The 20,314-nt window shown below is 42.9% G+C and overlaps 2 protein-coding genes across 2 annotated transcripts in view; one reads left to right on the forward strand and one right to left on the reverse strand.

The window, feature by feature from the left end:
• Acad11 (acyl-CoA dehydrogenase family member 11) overlaps nt 1–20,314 on the forward strand; it is a 72,880-nt gene that overhangs the window by 39,976 nt on the left and 12,590 nt on the right. The window contains exons 14-16 of the mRNA XM_076576941.1: nt 17,603–17,669; nt 18,651–18,736; nt 19,477–19,548. Of these exons, the coding sequence (XP_076433056.1) occupies nt 17,603–17,669; nt 18,651–18,736; nt 19,477–19,548 (225 nt within the window). The remainder of the gene's footprint in view (nt 1–17,602; nt 17,670–18,650; nt 18,737–19,476; nt 19,549–20,314) is intronic.
• Ackr4 (atypical chemokine receptor 4) lies at nt 225–20,106 on the reverse strand. The gene is made up of 4 exons (XM_076576944.1): nt 19,969–20,106; nt 5,227–5,422; nt 4,738–5,000; nt 225–1,831 (listed from the first exon to the last, which is right to left on the reverse strand). The coding sequence occupies exon 4, from the start codon at nt 1,820–1,822 to the stop codon at nt 770–772; it is 1,053 nt and encodes a 350-aa protein (XP_076433059.1). The 5' UTR covers nt 1,823–1,831; nt 4,738–5,000; nt 5,227–5,422; nt 19,969–20,106; the 3' UTR covers nt 225–769.

Below are 20,314 nucleotides of genomic sequence, written 5' to 3' on the forward strand. Positions count from 1 at the left end.
CATGGGCAGAACAAATACCACTACATATGCCTTATAAAATCACTTATAAATTAAGAAATAGAAAAAATAGAGTAAATTTTCTTGTGATTATTTAAGCATTGGAATTTTGCAGAAAAAATATTCTTATTAAAACTTAGATCATTATAAATAATTATAAATTTTTCTTAGCACAAGTTTATTCATTGTTTTTAGATCACTTGACTCACAGCATGACGGTTTTTTTTAACCTTTTATTTTGAAGTTGCTGTTTACTCACAGGAAGTTACAAAGACAGTACAGGACGGTCCTGGGTGCTCCTTACCCAGAGACTTACCACACGGCATGGTCTCAGGTGCTCATTAGCCAAGGTTTTATATTACATAATTACAGTTGCTATCAAAATCCGGGAGTTGAAAGTCACGTGGGGCACAGCTAGATTTGAGTAGCCACCGCTGCAGTCAAGATGCGAAACAGCCCACCACCACCAAGCCTTCCTGTTTATAGCACAATGCTTTTCTGCCATGCTGTTTTCCTGTCATTAACTCGAATTTCCGCGTTTTGCCGTTTGCTGTTTACTCTCTGGCGTCTGTGTTCCTCATACCCACACCCCTTGCTCCTTCTTTGTTATACATTGCAACAACAGTCTAGTGTTGGACATTTGAGTCTCAGTGTAACACAAATAGTTTATCTGAGGAAGAAGCATCTCTCGTATGTGTGTGTGTGTGTGTGTGTGTGTGTGTGTGTGTGTGTGTGTGTGTGTGCAAGCAAAAAGCAGAGAGCAATTTTATATTTAAATGGTAAAGGAACTGGTTGGCTCTGTAGGACCCTCAGAGTCGAAAGGAAATTCCTCCACGTTCTGTCTCTGTCTTCTCCACGATCCATATTTCTTGGCCACTTTCGTGATATAGTTTTTGAAAGAGGCCCCCATGAAGACATACAGGACGGGGTTGAGGCAGCTGTGGAAGAGCGCGATACTCTCTGTGACCTGGATGGCAACATCCATGCGCTTGCTCATGGTGCAGTTGGTGATCAGCAAGAAGATAGCATCTATGGCTTGGCAGAACTTGACGATGTTGTACGGCAGCTGGGTGACAATGAAAACTACTACCACCGTGAGCAGGACCTTGAGGGGGCGAGACTTTTTAATGTTTGGCATCTTGAGGAGCGTCCTGGCAGTGATAGCATAGCACACCCCCATGATGAGGAAGGGAACCACAAAGCCGATGCAGATTTCCAGCATCTGAATGGATGCTTTCAGGGGTGTTCCTAGGTGGTGGGGAAAGATGGGAGTGCACTTTGCATTCTGATTCACAGTATAAAAAACCAGCTGGGGTATGCTCAGCAAGATGGCAGCCATCCACACACAGCAACAGATGACCCAGCAGGGTCTCCCCGCTCCTGATTGGCTGGGGGCCTTCGTGATTGCCCAGTATCTGTCAATGCTGATACAGGCCAGGAACTGCATCCCAGAGACAAAGTTTACCGTGTACAGGGCCGAAGTTACTTTGCACATCATTTTCCCTAGAATCCACCCATGAACTGCATTAACTGCCCAGAAGGGCAGCGTGACCAGAAGCAGTAAGTCTGCCACAGCCAGATTCAGGATGTACACATCTGTCTTGGTCCTCTGTTTCTTGTAATAGGCATAAATTGCCACAACTATGGAATTTCCTGCCAGTCCAGTAATAAAGGCTATCGTGAAGAAGGCGGGGAGGAAGACTTTTGCAAACTGCCTGACCTCTTCTTTGATGCAGACCGATTCAAACTGGCTGTAGTCATAAGTACCATTCGTTATGTTTTCCTCATAGTAGTATTCCATTGACTGGTTCTGCTCCAGAGCCATGGCACCAAGCTGGATGGCAGGAAGAACATAAGACACTCACTTCAGCATTGCTTAAAAAGAAGCAGCTTTGCCCAGCATGTGGTGTGTGTTTCCTCTAGAGAACAGCTTGTGGATCTCACTCTGACAACTTTAATGGGAACCACATTGACTCAATTTCTGCATCCTTTGTTCTTATGAGTCTGTAGGCAGGAACTGGCGTTTGTCCATGGCCAACAGACAATATCCTGAGGGATTCCCTTAGTTACTAAATCCTAGGTAAAGGTGAACACTTTTAAGTAAATATGAGTTGTTTTGTTTTGTGGGTTTTTTTGTTTGTATTTGTGCATGTAGTCTGCATGCATGTGTGTGTGTTTTCATGTGTGTAGGTGTGAGGGCACATGTGTGTGCATGTATCTACAGGTTGGAGTTGGCATTAGGAGTCACTAGATTACTCTCTACCTTATTTGTTGAGGTGAGGTCTCAGTTGAACCCAGAGCTCAGCGGCAGAGCTGTTCTGACTAGCCAGCATGGTCCACACATCCGTCCTCTCCCTGTTGAGTGTTGGGGCTGTAGGTGGGCTGCCGTGCCCACCCCTCATTTACATGCCTGCCAGGGATCTGAACCCTGGTCCTCACACTTTCGCAGCAAGCACTTTAACCACAGGGCCATCTACCTAGTCTGGCTTTCATAATATAAAATTTAATCAAAGAGCAGAAGAAATGTTGTAATTTTTATAAATACCTCAAGTCTTGTGGAATATATCTACAATAAATTAAAATAAGTTGTTTTGCTTTAAGAAGAAATATTTTAATTTTTTATTCTAGTGTTACTATAATTTTCATTTAAATAGATTAGCTTGGCATTTGCATAGAGAATTACTGGTTTACTTTTCTACGGGGAAGCCTCATTCAGTCAGCTTGCCTCCCAAGCCTGTTACTGCCTGTGTCCTCTGGTCCCTCTAAGCTGAGAACTGGCACTGTCCTTGACTTCTCACCTACCTGGATCCCTGTTTTCCAGTTGGTCTCTAAATTCGTTCATTCTTGCTTGCTTGCTTTATTTTTATTTGTTTTTTTGTTTTCTGAGACAGAATCTTACTCTGTAGCTCAAGTTAGTAAACCTCCTGCCTCAGCCTCCCCAGTATTGGGATTACAGGTGTGAGCCCCCACACCTGGTTTGCATATTCAGAAAACGGGTCTGGAATTTTCCTGTTCTTGCAGTCTGTGGTCTTGTGCAAACTGTGGCCCTCCTGTTTGTTCGCATGCGTGCTGGTGTACACACACACACACACACACACACACACACACACACACACACACACACACACACCCTTACTGCGCTGTCTTCCTGGCTGGAATCTGACTGCTCTTCATCCTGCTCACCAACTTTTTGTGAAAACCATCCTTAGTGCCGTCAGTATTGTACCTCTGACTTGCCAGTCTACTGCTTAGCTCTGTACCGGAAGCACTTCACTTCCCGAGAAAACTCCAACACGGGGTCCTCAGAGTGGTGTCCCAGGCTCCCTCCTGCCGCCTCTGCGCTCCCCCTCCCCACACAGTAGAGAGTCGTATGCTGAGTTGCCAGCTGTTGGTCAGCACACTCTGCTCTGATGTGCAGCTCCACCATTGTCCCTGTCCCTTTTTCCAGCACCATTTTCTGCCCTCCCCTGAAGAGTAAGTTAGTTTGGGTTTTTCCTCCCCAGAAGATTCACCCTCGATCAAGGATATGACTCCATCCTGTGGAGAAAATGTATTTCCCAGCTCTAAGTTCTCTGAAGTCTGAGCACTTTGATTTCTGGTTGTGACTGAAGCTTTTATTAGCATACCAGGTACACCCTAGCTGTTCATTAAGTATTTGTCAGGTTCTGGAGGTTTTGTCGACACATGTAAAGCTGTTATTGCAGAATGGATGGAGGATATGTTAGGAGTCTCCTGTCTCAACTCAGGAAGCACACACTGGCTAATAGCACTGCCGTGTGCCAAGACAAGCTTGCACTGAATTCACAAATATTAATATGAACATTATAATGGCTTTCAGTGTTTTTATTACCTTTTCTTTTCTAGCTTCTCTATCTTGGTTGGCCATTTTTGTCCTTCAAAGAATCGCTAGTCTTACAGAATCAGTCATTAAAACAGTATTTTCAAAACAGTACAGGAAAGAACATTCAGTTTCAAAAGAGGTCTTTGACTTGCTAGCTCATCTCTGAATGAATAACGTGAAGGTGCCGCTCAGGGAAGGTGCTCCTGAGGGAAGGTGCTCCTCAGGAAAAATGCCCCCTAGGGAAGGTGCTCCCTTAGGGAAGGTACTTCCCAGGGATTTTTCCTATCATGCAGAAAGCAAGCAGCAGCAGTCTGCAGTGACTCCTTTGTCATTAAAGGTGGTGTAGAAGCTGCAATGGAAGCCTCCTGTAGCCTCCATGGCTTCTGCATTAATTATTAACACAACATGACTTTGTTCTGTTATCACAGAAATCTTGAACTTGATGATAAAGAGCAACAGAGCCAAATAAAATATAAGGACAAGTATTTAAAAGTTGACTTCCCAACAGTATAAGAAAATCAGAATAGAAATAGAGAGTTATCTGCAGAAATTACCCTTCTGCAGATATATAGGAAGACTTTTAAGTTGTTTTCAAGACAAAAAAAAATATTTATTGTAAAGATCAGAAAGAAATGATCTGGTAAACCCTATTGGCTCCCTGACAAATCAGCAATGGTATGAAAATAATGTTTTCTTCTTGATATATCCATATTTTTACTTGAGGTTAAAATGTAGAGATATTCTTAAATAGCTATTTTGGCACATGTACATATTTAAACTCTCATGCATCAAGTCCCTCATCCCCGACTAAGATAAAAATGCAAAATCTTGTGGGCTTAAAAAAAAAATCAAAAACACATATTCAGGTCAAAAGGAGAAAATAAAAAGAAGGAACCAACCTGTCTCAGCTGGGAGAGGCGCAGTCTTGAGTGAGGAGGATTCCAAAGGACCTCTGAGTCAGGCCGCTCTTGTTTTCGCTTTTTACACCCCGCCTTTATCTTGGATCCAAGAGAGCTTTCCTGAAATGTAACCTCCGGAGTACTTGATTAAGTGCTCTGGAAAACCTTCCTGTGGAGTCCGTCCAAATTCTTAAATGTCTGGATACAGATGGAAGGAGTTCCAGCTTGGCTCCCAAACTGCAGGATTGTCAGTTTCCACTCAGCTGAGGGGGAGAAGAGAAGGTCTGCGGCTGGGCAACCTGCTCAGCCCAGAGGGGACACTGAGGGCAGCCGGGGGCCACAGGCCCGCTAGGGGAGCTGCAGAAATACTTGAGAAAGTTACTAAGAGAGAAAACTAAAACGATTTTACCAGAAAGCTATCCTTTTGAAAACCAAATTATGTAAGATGAAGCTCCAAAGTCCCCGTCAGGCACTTACAGCAGAACTTACAGTTTTCATACTCCGCACAGCACAGTTTCATGCTTGACTTAAGCAGGGTCCTGGCTCACTGTAGTCTTCTCTCTCTCTCTGGGATCCAAAGTGTGGCTTTTTCTGTGGCTTTCTCTTGTTTTTCTTAGAACCTTTTCATCAAGGGCCAAATACAAACCTTCAAAAATCCTCTGTGTGGAGAGGCTGTTTTCCCAGGCTGCCAAACAAATGCGTGTTAGAGAAGGAAGTGATGAATGTAGAATTGGTCTCCCTGCCCTATTTGAACTCGACTCACCTCACGTTTGCATAGTATCGCCTCATTTTCTCATGCAAAGCTAGCCTAGGTGCCCACCTGCAGAATTTATTTTAGACCCAAGCATTTTTGTGCTCTCAGTGATTGTTACAGCCTCTATGTTGATTCATGCAAAAAGAGACTCAGTCATATCTGCCTTCATCTTTATTTCCCCCAGTGTACGTCTGGAGGTCAAGGGAGGCAGCATCTCCTTCTACCTCACCACCTCTCTTTGAGGAAGCATCATTTGCACGCGGCTAAACCAGCTTACCACGAGATTCGTGCCATTTGCCATTTTCCGTGGCCTATGCATTCAACCATAGCCAGTTTTCAGAACTGAAGTTACTGAATGAGAAATTACTAACAGAGGCGCATAATCCGTGCTTCTGCACAGGTGCTGGTGCCCTTTGTTTTCTTTGTTAATGTTTGTGGGTATTTGGTGTATGTCTGTGTGCCACACCTGCAGTCAGATCTGCGGGAACTGGAGTTACAGTTGTGAGTTGCCATGTGGGTTTTGGGTGCAGGGAATTGAACTCTAGAAAAGCAGCCAGTGTTCCCAACTGCTGAGCCATCTCCCCAGCCCCAAGCTAGTACAGTTTTACTAGGGAGATACAAGTACATCCGTGAACAGGTAAAGGCAATGTAGGCTTAGGGATGTAGCTCAGCTGGTAAGTACAGGGTACAGGCCTAGCATGGCAGAAAGCCCTGGGTTCAATTCTTAGTCCCATGTAAACAAGGTATACTGACTCACATCTGTAATCCCATCACATGTGCTTTAGCCCATACTGGCCTGGGCTATATGAGGCCTTGTCTAAAGAAAGGGGAAATAGGGTAGGGGAAGAGAATAGGAGAAAATATATGATATGTGTACATATATACACAGTAGACTTCAGTTCTGCCATGAAGAACAAATACATTTCTGGTATTCCACGATGCTACCTGTCATGCAGTCTTAATATTGCTATATGTATGCTTAAATATATCTCCTCCATTTCCTTGTTTACCCTAAGAAACTACTTATTTTCTTATGAATTGGGTTCCTGTCTTGTGAACCAGTTGTAATTTTATAATAATCTTTACAGCTTTTGAATTAAAATAATCATTTTCTTCAAGCTTAAGCCCTCAGGACATAAAGGGCACCAGGACTGAGCTGGTGCTTCTGGCCCGGTGTGCTGAGTTCCACCGTGTGTGAGTCATGGTGAATAGAGCCCTGGCTATGTGTGCTTTTACTTCTCCAGACACAACTAGACTTAGTGGTAACGGGAAATTTGACAAGATATGAAAAGTATCTGGGTGTGGTAGCTCAGGCTTGTAATCCCAGCTCTCTGGATGTTGAAACAAGAGGATCACACGTTCAACACCCACCTAGACTACACAGCGACAGCCTGACTCAAACCGAACAGCAAATGATAGATAGATAGATAGATAGATAGATAGATAGATAGATAGATAGATAGATAGACAGACAGACAGATAGATGGTAGGTAGGTAGATAAATGGTAGATAGATAGATAGATAGATAGATAGATAGATAGATAGATAGATAGATAGATAGATAGTAGGTAGATAGATATTAGATAGGTAGATAGAGAGTAGGTAGATAGAGAGTAGGTAAGTAGATAGATAGATGATAGATAGATAGATAGATAGATAGATAGATAGATAGATAGATAGATAGATAGATAGATAGATAGATAGATAATAGGTAGATAGATAATAGGTAGATGGAGAGTAGTTAGGTAGATGATAGATGGATGGATGGATGATAGATAGATAGATAGATAGATAGATAGATAGATAGATAGATAGATAGATAGATAGATAGATAAGGAAGAGAGAAATAGTAGTCACAGGAATTGAGAGGCTGCTGGAGAAAAGCTTTACCCACTGTGGGCAACTTTCAGAGTACTTGATGTTTATTCTGTTGGGATTCCCCCCCGCCCCTTAATCTCTCTTCCATTTCTTCTTAGAATCTTTGATTCTCATTTTCTTCAAATGGACTGTAAACAATTTTCTCTTGTCTTAGCATAGCAATGCCTTTTGGTCCCCCAAATCTCTCTCTGTCTGCATCCATTTTCTGGCTCTGCTGGTGGTACTGTTTTGCCTGGTGATGGATGTATGACTAAACTATATGCTACATTGTCTGTCACCTAGAACACCATTGATGTTGGGCTGTGCTCTGAGCATTAATTAGATAACCTTAGCTCTTCTTTTTTAGTGTCCACATTACATGTTTAATTCATATTCTATGAGTTTTTAATGTCACTCTTAGCTTAAGGAAAATGCACCTTTATCTAAACTCACCATCAATGAGTTTCAGTAGAAGTAATATTTTATTGCATGTATTACCATAATTTGCCTTATTATTTCTTTGGGAAATTTATATATTTTTAGTGTTATAAACCACATTGCAGAGTGATATGTTTGTAGATAGTGTGAGAAGATGAACTTAATCTTGGGAACTTTGAAGACTATAATGAGGTGTATAGACATTATCTCTTTGTCTTCTATGCCAAAGATAGTATGATTTGCTTGTGTTGGTAATCTTGAGTCCTTCCATGTTGGTGCAGAGAAAGCTTTCATAGCCCCCTAGAGGCCTAGATTGTGGCCATAGCACAGCACATTTCCACAGTCCTCTTGCACTTCACAGTGATACTACTGCAGTGGATAGTCTCACGTCCCTGCCATTGCGTGGAGGGACAGCCATATTTACAGGATAAATAATGATGGCAGCGGTTGGGTGGGAGGGCCAGAGACTGAATGAGTCTGTAGTCTTGGTGGGTATTGCCAGGTTGTGTTCCTTAGGAATGGCTTTGCTTTGTTCTTCCCCCAGCAATATGTGGAAGTGCCCGTTTCCTTACAGCCTGACAATGGACTCGTGTGGTAACGCTTTATGTTCTCCCATGCCTCGCCAGCCCCATGTGAAGTTCTGACCATCAGCTGCTCTAAATATTCCTTTGACGTTTAACTGCAAACTGGTATTTCATCACTGCTTTGTTCTGCTTTTAATTTGGGGGACTGATAAAGTTAAATGCTGGAAAAGTCTCTTTATTTCTTATCTATTCTTTCTGTAAATTTGTCCTTTGCTTATCTTTATACTGATTCTCAGCTATTTTTAATAGTTGATATTAAAATATTTTTTAATTTTTTAAATTAAATATTAATACTGGAGATATTAAAATATTTTGTTGAAAATGTTAAAATATTTTTTTCAATTTTTTGGTATTTTCTTTTATTTCTTAATATAAAATAACTTTATTTTTTTTTTTTTTTTTTTTTTGGTTTTTCGAGACAGGGTTTCTCTGTGTAGCTTTGCGCCTTTCCTGGAGCTCACTTGGTAGCCCAGGCTGGCCTTGAACTCACAGAGATTCGCCTGGCTCTGCCTCCCGAGTGCTGGGATTAAAGGCGTGCGCCACCACCGCCCGGCCAATATAAAATAACTTTATATTGGCAAATAATTTGATCTTTTACTTTCATTTATAGTTTTGTGGGATTTTCTTTGTTGTTTTTTTTTTTGTTGTTATTCTATCTTTCTTGGTTTTTCTTTTTCTTTCTTTCTTTCTTTTCTTTTCTTTTTTTTTTTTTTTTTTTTTTTGAGACAAGGTTTCTCTGTATAGCCCTAGCTGTCCTGGAACTCACTGTGTAGACTAGGCTGGCCTTCAACTCAGAGATCCACCTGCTTCTGCCTACCAAGTGCTGGAATTAAAGGCATGTGCCACCATGCCTGGATGTTTTTTGTTTGGTTTGGATTGGGTTGGGTTTTTTGTTTGGTTGTTTTTTGTTTTTATTTTGAGGCAGGTTCTCAGGTAGCCCAGGCTGTCCTTGAACTCAGTATGTAGCCAAAGATGGAATTGAATTCATGATCCTCTGCCTCCATCAACCAAGCACTGGGATCACAGGTACACACCAGCACACTCAGCCTCATTTATAGTTTTAAATTTTAAAATTCTTATCCAAAGATCTATGAATATTATTTTTCACTGTTGTTTGTAGGATGATTCTGTAAATTTTTTGAAAACCTCAACGCTAATCTATTTGGAGTTCATTTTGATCCATTTACAGCAGCATTTAACACTTATTAAGCATCAGTCTTTCTAAGGATGGTTTAGCGTGTGTCGAGGTCTACTTTCCTATTAGAAATGGCATGAGTTCTGAGAAAACACAATGGATAATTTTCCCCTTAATCATGGTTTTGGATGATAAGCTTTTCGGAGTGGGAATTTTATTGTAAGAAGGTTCTTCACTCATAATGTTTTTATCCTAATTTGAAACATTGATATTAGAGCTGAAGCCAAAGTCAATGTAAGTGCTTTCACTCCAGCAAGTCCGTTTTGGTAGAAGAAATGGCCTCGAGACCTCTCTGGTAGCTGGCTATGCTGTGTGTGGTACCATGTGTTTACATCCCTCTCTGGATTGCTCAGATCACATACACAGCTGTCTTGATCATTCTGGCCGTCATCTTTCCTTCTGTAGGAAACTGAGCTTTGATTGAGCTCAGTTTGAAATGAGAGCCTGTGAAGTTAAGCTCATGAGCAAGCACGAAGGAGGGGACAGAATTTGTAGTCTGACTGGGTGCTGGGCTTCAACAGTCTTGCAGTACAGAGTCTGTCTGTGTCGAGAACAAACATCCTTATCTGGGGCACCTGTTTTCATTCACAAGGCCTGTGACCCCAGATATGCTGGGGTGTTCTCTGGTCTCTGCATTTCCTCTTGCCTGTCTCATTTCTGACCTTCTGTATCCTGTTCAATAACTAAAACACATAAAAGAGAGGGATTCTCTTTTCTAGAAGGGTGTTCCAGCTGCTGCCCCTACCAAGTTCTGCCTGGAGCTTGAGGAAGATGATGTATTTATGAGGATTTGCATCTCATTCTTCTGAATCAGCCAGGTTAATTGCAAAATATTTAAAGTTTTGACAATTGTGTGTTCCCCTTGACTTCCTCTACTTTAATAATCAGCAAAAGAGCCAAGTTAGCTGTTTTGTATTTTAGAATCCAAATTATTGTCCATGTGTTAATGGATGAGACAAAATTAAAGAATTGTTTGCCAGATGTTTTTAGTTTCTTTAAAATTGATCTGTGATCTATTGAGGGTTTAGATGAGGAAGTGCCTATATCTTTTTCATTCTGAAAAGCATGGTATTAGGAAACATCGGGGGAAATTCTCATTCTAAATAGTAAGGAAAGAGGGTTGTGAGTTCCAGGGGTGCTGGAGAAGATTGTGCTTGGTTATTTTATGGACACATGGTCTCATGTAGCCCAGGCTGGCCTTGAACTCAGTATGAAGCTTAGGATGACCTTGAACTTGCAATCCTTGTGTCTCTACCTCCCAAGTGCTATGATTACAGGCCTGTACCGCCACTCCCAGTTTTGTTCTATTTATTTACTTTAATGCAGAGTTGGGAGTTGAACCTAAGCTAAGCTAGCACTCTGCCCACCCCCTTGTCGCCCCCCTCAGTCCCCACTACCCCAGCCATATCTCCAGCACAGGTCGCACTTTTGAAGGCTTCAGCCTCTGATAAGATTTGCAATGAAAATCATGTCAGTGTGTCCCGATCAGCAGTGTGCTCACCGAGGAGGTAGTGTGTTGTATGGGGCATGGAGAATCAGCCTTTCAGCTTGTGGGCCTCTAGGTACTGGCTCTAACTAGAAAAATATTATTGAAGAATTCAAGAGTGAGCCATTATATTAACAAGTTTTACTCTGTAATTTCTAAGAATGAAAGCATGGCCACATGGGGCCTGGAGAGATTGCTCAGTGGTTAAGAATACAAACTGCTTTTCCAGAGGCCTGGGATTCAATTCCCATCACCCACATCTTACAACCACCTGTTCCAGGGGGATCTGACTCCTCTGGACTCTGTGGGCACCTGCACTGCAGTCATGTGCAACACACACACACACACACACACACACACACACACACACACACACACTTTAAAATAATTTTTAAAATAAAAGCATAACTTCATGTGATGCCAGAGTCTGGGCAAACAAAGCGGGGAAAGTCTCTCAGCTGAATAGTTTCAGATAAGGAATTATAGCTAAGATCCACAATGAAAGAGAGACTGCCATTTATAACAAAGGCCAGAAATATTCAAACTCCTCTTTCCTGTTGGTTCTGCTGGTCCTCTGTCTGTCACTAAGCTGAGGCCGGAGCTGATAAACAATGAAGAAAGGTTTGTTTCTGGTCATGGCTTTAGAGACTCTGCTCCATGACCAGATGGCCCTGTTGCTCTGGACCCCTGGAGCAGATACTGAGTGGCAATGGGGAGGGGTGCAGGGGTACAGGGGTGCAGGGGTATAGGGGTGCAGGGGTGCAGGAGTACAGGGGTATAGGGGTGGGCAGGGAGATAGCAGAGCAAAACACTTAGCCATAACCGTGAGGTGAACAAGGAAGAAGACGGGACTGGAGCCCCGTGGTCCCCTCTCCAGGCACATCCCACATGACTTGGTGTCTAAAGCCTACCTCCCATGGCTCCGCTGCCTCCCGTTAGTGCTCCCCCCGCCACAGTCCCTTTATTAACACAGGGGCCAGGAGAGGACGTTTACCGTTTAGACCATGGCAACGGTTGACACAGAGCAAGTGTGGTCAGCCCTGCTGTATGTGTGCGGCCAGCACTAACACAGCAGGCTGTTGAGGCAGAGCAACCGTGTTTTATTTCAGGAACCTCACATTTTTCTCATCTACACTTGGGCAAATGCTTGTCTTTTTCTTTTAATGAAAAACATGCATCCCGTTTTAACATAATAGTTTCCATTTCACTCTATTTGAAACAGTTGGATTTAGTAATAAGATAATGTTGCAAATACAATAAGTCACGTGTTTGGGGGAAAATGGGAGAGAAATCTTTGCTTAACCTATTTGTTACCAAGTAATAGTGTAACAACATCTGTTTGGCCAGTTTTGCTTTTTAAATTTCCTGTTCCAGTTAGAAGGCACCTCCCTTTCTAGTCACCCATGGAAGTCACGTGTGCACATCTGTGACTGCACGTTCGGACAGTTCCGGTGACTGTGGCTCTGGAGACGTGGAGCTGTGAGTCATGTACAGGCGAGGTGTGCCCTTGATTTGATGCCAGCCTGAGAATGAGTCGTCACTCACTTTACGCTCTCAGCCTTCTTCTCCAAGCCTTCCCGTTCATGGAGGAAAGCTATTTTGTGTTTTTAAAATCCATTTAAATATTTCCCTGGGCAGAGTGTACACATAGGATTTCTGCAATTACACAAAATTACATGTAAGTGAGGGAGTGCTCCTCTGTAACAGGAAATGATTTCCCCCACTGTTTGTGGATTTTATGTTCAGATTAAAGGAAACTTGAAAGAGAAAAATGAAAACCACATCTAGTCTCCCTCTCCTAGTTGGAATCTATAATTTGTTTATAAGATGGTAGACTTTTGTTTGCTTTCATCTTTTTTGTGGGGGAATATTGAAGAGAATCTCACCACGTAGCCCACTCTAGTTAGGAACTCAGGATCCTCCCATCTCAGCTCCCACCCCACCCCCACCAAGCGCTGGGATAGCAGGCATGTGGCACCACACCCAGCTTGGTTTTGTTAATAGTTTTTTTAAGTTCCTATTGTCTAGTTGAAATGGTAACAAAGAAGAGAAGATCTCCCAGCCCACTCATCCCCACCCCAGCACATGGCAGTGCCATGCCCTGGGGACAGCAGTGGCAGCTTTCTCATTTCCATTCTGATTCAAGCGGACCAGCTTTACCCTCATTCCCATCTATTGCAGGGTATTTGATCACACTGTGTGAAGATGCATCCTTCCTCACTGCCTAAGGCGTCTTCTGGTTGGTTTAATAAAGAGCTGAATGGCCAATAGCTAGTCAGGAAAGGATAGGTGAGACTTCTGGGGAAAGAGAGAGGAACCTGGGGAAAAATTCGAGAGGTGGGAATTGGCCAGCAAGACGCAGAGGAAGTCAGATGTACAGTATGGAGGAGAGGTAACAAGCCATGTGGCAGAATGTAGATTAATATAAACGGGTTAATTTAAGTTTTAAGAGTCAGTTGGGAACAAGCCTAAGAGAAGGCCAAGCTTTCATACTTAACAAAAAGTCTCCATGTTATTATTCGGGAGCTGACAGTCCAAAGAAAGACCTGTTAAACCCATCTACACAATCAGACAGCATCATCGACCCTCCAGTTGGAACAGTGGCAATTCGGCTGCTTGTGTTGTATCGCATTGCATTTTAGTATTATTCCAGTTTAAAAGTGTCAGCTATACATGAGCTTTAGGGCTCCACATCCTTGTGTAACAGCATCTCCTTGAGCTCCACTTTGTCATGCAAGATTATGAGTTCTTTCACTTCTTTTCTACCCTTTATCCTTTCCTTCCATTGTCCCCATGTTAACTACAGCATCTTCCTGTGCATGGCCAAGGTCACTAACACTTACTGCCCCTTACTCTCCATGACCACACTCACAGTTGACCCAGGGTGACCCTGAACTTTGAAATCCAGTACAGAGCACTCACTGCGGTCAGGACTATTCAGCATTGGTGTGAGTATCCTGCTATTCCATGCCTCTGTAGTGATGCAGTGTAAACCTCCTGGCTATTCCAAAGAGCTTTTCTACCATTGCAGTCCGTTAGTACAACTTTCCTAACACTTAAATTCATTCCGCATTATAGTTTGTCCTGTATATGGGCCATGGTTCATGTGTACACCAGATATTTTTCAGAGTTTCTAACTGCTATTTTCTAATCAAATCATTTGTTGTTATCAAGCCCCGACTTGTGCACATGCTCCTTTAATTCTGCAGACTGACTTTTGTAGGCAGAGTTTTCTTTCCCGTCAGCCAGTTCCCCAAATAACCACTCAGAGACTTATTATTAATTATAAATGCTTGACTATAGCTCAGGCTTATTGCTAACTAGCTCTTACAACTTAAATTAACCTGTTTCTATTAATCTATGTGCTGCCCCAAGGCTCGTTTACCTCATCTATGAACTTCCTATGTTGCTTCTTCTGCGTCTGGCCCAAGACTTCTCAGACTCCGCCCTTCTTCCCAGCATCCTCCTAGTGTGGCTCTCCTGCCCAATCTCTTCCTGCTCAGCTATAGACCAGTCAGCTCTTTTATTAAACCAATCAGAAGGTGCCTTGGCAAAGACACACTTTCACAGTGTACAAAAGAATTATACTATAACAGACTTTCTTTTTTGGAGACCTTTAGAAACATCAGTATTTCTTTTCCAGTCTAGACTAATTATTTTCTAGGCACATGTCAGTGTGGTTATTCTGGGATCCACATGTATCACTTTCCCTGAGATAGACTATTTTTGAATGTTTTGGCTTCCTTGTTCCTTTATTTTGCTTGAATATTTTCTTAACTCTTTGAGAAAAATATGCATGCTAGGCAAATTGTCAAATCTTACTTGTTGATGTGTATGTTTATTCTTCACTCATAAAAAACTGATAGTTTAGATAGGTATAGAATTCTGGTCATGATCTTCTTTTCATCCATTATCCCTTGCAGTTTGTGAAAAGGACCTGAAGGATCTGCCCTCCTTTCTCTCAGGTGCCTTGTTTTATTCTCTCTGAAACCATTTAGGATTTCCACATTTTATTACTGATATTTTGAAATGTTACATTTATTCATATGAGAAAAGGAGGCAACTGGTTGGGGTTTTTTCTGTTTCTGTCATTGATTATTTCCCAGGCACATTTCTTTTCTGTGTAGGATTCCATAACAAAGCTCTTGGAGCAGCTCTGAGATCCCTTTTAGGGTCGGCTCATGGCTTTGGACTCCAGCCTCCCAGTGTCAGAATGACTTCTTTTGATTTCCAGATAGTGAGTTCAGTACTTCCCTCAGTGTCAGAATGACTTCTTTTGATTTCCAGATAGTGAGTTCAGTACTTCCCTCCTCCAGCCTATCATTCTTATGAGAATACAAATCACTCTATTTCCCTAGTTAAGTCTCTGAGCACCTTCACATCCTCCTTGTCCTGTCCCTCTGCAGGACACTGGTGTCTCTCTCTAGTTCCCCGGTGTTCTTGCCCTCCCCTGTTTCCCAGGTATCATTGGAATCTCTCTTCTCTGTGACCACCAACACCCCAATCCTGCTTCACTTCCTCTGTTCCCTTTTCTCTACAGTTTTGCCTTCATTGTATTTTTACATCTTTATTTCTGTGGGAATCTCAACAGTGCTGGGAGGCAGACACTGTTCTGCCATTTTGAATCCTTCCAGACTGTTTTTAGGAAAGCTGTCAGCTCAGTTTTCATTTGTGGGTTGTTTCTGGGGTATAGTGTCCTGTTTCCCTGGTGTCTCCTCAGTTAGATTGAAATCCTGCAAGAGGTGCAGGGATGTACCCACATCATCCTGCTGCTTCTCCAGAGCCACAGTCCCAGTGTGAGGCATTTCAGACGAAAGTGCTGGTGTGAAAAGCAGACTGCCTCCAATTCCTCCCTCTCTCTGATGGCACCCTCACCTTCTCAAGCCTCCCCCCTCTAATGACACCCTCATCTTCCTAAGACCCCACCCAGGCACCATCAGTTTTCCAAGCCCTGCCTCCCCCCCCATGGCACCCTCACCTTCCAAGCCTTTTCTTCTGTTCCCTCATCTTTCTCCCATTTAGCTTCTTCTCTGCATCCTCTCCCAGTCTTCCCCAGTCTGAGGAGGTAGAGCAGCTGTTTCCCGGGACAGTCTCCCCTTGCTGTCCTGAGGCCCCCCACGGCAGCATCTCACTTCTCCTTCGTGACCCTGCTGCACATGGCAGTTCTCTCGAGATTGGTTTTGAAAGTGTTGAAACTTAACAATTTCCGGTTCACAGCCTGTCTTGCTTTGTCTCCATTCCTCCTTTTCCCCATATCATTCTGAAGTAAATCCCAGATGCCGCATCCTTTCCTTCACAGATGTTTTAGTATGTGGCTCAACAAGGGCCCTTCATAAATGTGAGCACAATACCATTAGCACACCCGAGCTACTAAAGGCTGTAACGGATCCAGTGAGTACAAATGTCCAATTGTCTAACAATTGCCACTAATACTCTCTGTTCAATGCATCAAGCTGGGATCCCTGTGAGGTCCAAAAGTCACTGTTGGTTGATATGCCTTTTAAATCCCTTCTAAATATACAGGCTGCCTCTCCATCTCCTGGAATTTTATGAATTGTTTCAACTATTTCATGTAATTTCTTACATGTCTCACTACATATTTATTTTATTCTGAATCTATTGAACTCTGTTTGTATAAAAAAAAGTCAGAAAAGAGAATCTGATCATCTGAGACTTGGTAGAGATGTGGCCGGCCATCTGACACAGTTCTTTTGTGCTATGTGATTGGAAAGCCAGTCAGTTGGGAGCTCTTTAAAGGACCAGGTATATAGAATTACAAAATCTGCTTTTGTAAGAATTACACTTATTTGCAAATGCATACAGATAAGTGTGTGTGAATGTGTGTATGTGCATTGTGTGAGGGCGTGCGTGCGTGCGTGCGTGCGTTCGTGTGTGTGTGTGTGTGTGTGTGTGTGTGTGTGTGTGTGTGTGTGTGGTATTGTAGCGCATACATGGAGGTCAGAAGACAGCTTGCAGGACCACGTTAACTCACTTTGCCAGTCTCGGCTGCACATCTGACTCATCTCATTGGCCCTTCAGTGTGCTTTTGCAAGGTCCAAAGGAGCAATTCTCACAAATCCTAAAGTGTGATAAAATAAGATTTTATATTCAAGTTAGAATAACTTTATGTTGTCTGGTTTTACCCTTAGTAAACCAATAAATAACCCCACCATCTAAAGATGGGATCAGAGCCTATAAGATATTACATCAGACTAAGAACATTTCACAGCCTTTCCAGCATGTTAATGCTTAAGTGGCATGAATGAGAGCAAGGCCTCATTTGTCTCAAGCATCACAGCTGTCTCATGTTGCTTCGACATCTGTTTTCTTTGGCACAGCAGTTTTCATTGATGGAGTCCAATCTTGTCCTTGCCTAATTCTTCTTCTTAAATGATGGACAGCATGTACAAAGTGTTATCATTGTAATGAATCAAATAATTGTCTCCCCTTTTTTGGCCAGAAATAAACTTGAAGAGAGTTGAACCTTCAGAGTGAAATGTGAAATGAGAGCTTTCTCTTTGTTCACTCTGCTCATTTTCTCCTGGTCTTAGGAGCTGGGAATCCCAAGTGTAAAATTGCAATTGTCTTGGGAAGAACGGAAGCTGCTTCTGTATCCAGGTAATAAAGCGGTTCTGATGAAGAGGGCCGTGAAAGAGTGGGTGGGTGTTCTTTCTTTTTTTTTTTTTTTAATTGGTTTTTCTCTGTGTAGCTTTGTACCTTTCCTGGAACTCACTCTGTAGCCCAGGCTGACCTTGAACTCACAGAGATCCACCTGCCTCTGCCTCCCGAGTGCTGGGATTAAAGGAGTGCGCCACCACCGCCCGGCTTTTCAGCCAGGTGTTCTTTATGTCCATTTATTCACTTAAAATGTACCATGTGGGCATCCTACCATAGTATAAGATATGCTAGTGATTAATGTTGTATATCTGCATCCCAAGTGTTTTTGCTTTCAAAATCTATCTGGGACACAATTTAGGGAGTGAAGCTGTGCCCTTAGCAAGAGCGGCTGAGGTCATTAGTAGTGCAGGCCAGTGACCTCAGTACTCAGGAGGGGATGGAGACAGGAGGCTCAGCCAAGTCCAGCCTGCTCCACACAGCACGTTCCAGGCCAGAACTTACCCAGAATTACACAGTGAGACCCAACCGGAGGAGGGGGATGAGGATAAAGTGTTCGTGAATCTCGAACGATATTTAGATAAAGTGATGATAAATTGAAATTTTCATTATTCAGTGGTAGAGATTTTGCCTGTCATGTCCAAGGCCTTGGTTCCGTCATTGGTACTGTAGAAGAGAGAGAGAGAAATAAAACTAACTGTTCGAAGTTGTCTGAAATGTGGAAGCCTTTGGACGTGCGTATTAAAGGCAATTGTCTTAAAATGTTTAATTTTGGATGGCAGCTGTCATTTACCATGGTTGAGTAGTGAGGAGCCTCGGGTCCCCTTCATTTTTGAATCATTGTTTCTCTTCCAGATCACAGCCCGGGGCAGACCGGGCTAAGTATGTGGTTCATGCGCTTACCATTCCAGTCGTCCTTACGTGTGTGAGCTCATAAGTCATTTCAGCTCTTTGTGTCCCTAATGCTGCTTTTCTTTTGTGCAGACACAAACAACACAGCATGATTCTTGTTCCAATGGACACACCTGGAGTAGAACTAATAAGGCCGTTGCCAGTGTTTGGCTACCTGGGTAAGTACTCCGTAAACAAGCCCGTGCATCGCACGCAGGAAGATGGCGCCTGTGGAAACACTAAAGGGAATCAGCAGTGCAGTTAGGAGTCCCTCAGGCCCCATCAGCTCTTCGGGGTGCTAGGGAAGGTCCGGACAGAGCAGGTAAGAAGTGGGCTGGGGCAGCACAGCATCCTGCCTCGTTGCTTATGCTGTGGAAAGGGTAGGTTGTCCTCAGGAAACAGAGCTCAGGCTCTGCCTGTCTCTGCTCTACCACTGCTATGGCTGCAGATGTCCGTAAGCATCCCTGAGATTTATGTGGGTGTTGGGGATTTGAACCCAGGTCTTCATGGCACTGGGCAGGCCCTCTACCAGCTGAGCTGCCTCCCCAGCACCTGTTTTGAATTTTTAGATTTTTTTTTTTAATCTTTTCTCCCAAACCAACTGACCTTTGGGTCACAGGTATGTACATGTGTGCCGTGGAACCTGGTCCTCCATTTCCAGAGCCTTGCGGCTTCAGATGACAGATTAAAAAACATCTATCAAATAGTTCCTGAGACCTCTTCTAACTCCATCAGTTGAGTGTGCTGTAGCATCAAGTGCTGTGGGCTGAGGTCTGAGTTCTACCCTGGAATGTCCGCAATATAATCGTCTTTGAAATGCTCCTTTCACTGGATAATTAATTATACTGTATAGCAGAGTCACTACCTATGACTTCTTTGCTCAACTCATTTTGGATTCTAAATTATTTCTGTTTTGTAGATAATGTACATGGTGGGCACTGGGAGGTCCATTTTAATCGTGTGCGAGTTCCTGCTACCAATTTAATACTTGGTGAGTATTTAACACACACACACACACACACACACACACACACACACACACACACCCCAGTAATGTGTATTCCTGTTCCCAGGTCTGCAGCTAGAAAAGATATACAGTCTTAATTTAACTTCCCATCTTATTCCAATTATCAAGGAAAATGTTCCTTTTGTATATTTTTCTTATCTAGGATAATACGGTTTTATCTGAATGTTAAATGAGAATTTTATATTTTATGTAAAACTTATACTTTATATTTTATAACAGCTGGAAACATAGCTGAATACCAACATTATCCAATTCAGAGCAACATGCTTTTTCTAAAGGCATGGTCGGGGCTCCCTACTAGTTTTAAGAAAATGTCAATACTTTCTTTGAATTCAGATCCAAGAGAGAATAAATAGAATACAAGTTTAAATGTTCACTACATGCCTGAGATGACTCCATCTTTCCATTTACTGGAAACCTCCCGAACCTTCAAAGAGTGGGTTTCCCTCTCGTTTCCCCTGACAGGCCCGGGATTACAGCGGAGGACAGACTGTCCCTCCTTGGCCTTCCCTGTCTCACTGTGTCACTCTTAGCCAGGTCCTTTCTTTTCTAGACTAGATTCCTAAGGCGGGGACGGCACTTCAGCTGTTGTGGCACTAATAAAGCAGCTGATACTTGACTCAGGGGACAGACTCCCCTACATCATAATGAACTTTGTTGCAAAATTGTCTCTTTCCTCACCAGAAAGCTGTTTATAGTAAGAGCAGCTCAGCTTTTCCTAGAATTCATG

The sequence above is a fragment of the Peromyscus maniculatus genome, chromosome 7 (assembly GCF_049852395.1).
Source record: "Peromyscus maniculatus bairdii isolate BWxNUB_F1_BW_parent chromosome 7, HU_Pman_BW_mat_3.1, whole genome shotgun sequence".
NCBI lineage: Eukaryota > Metazoa > Chordata > Mammalia > Rodentia > Cricetidae > Peromyscus > Peromyscus maniculatus.

What these genes read in the sequence shown, in the direction of transcription:
- Ackr4 (XM_076576944.1), bottom strand. Translation starts at nt 1,822, where the DNA reads ATGGCTCTGGAGCAGAACCAGTCAATGGAATACTACTATGAGGAAAAC.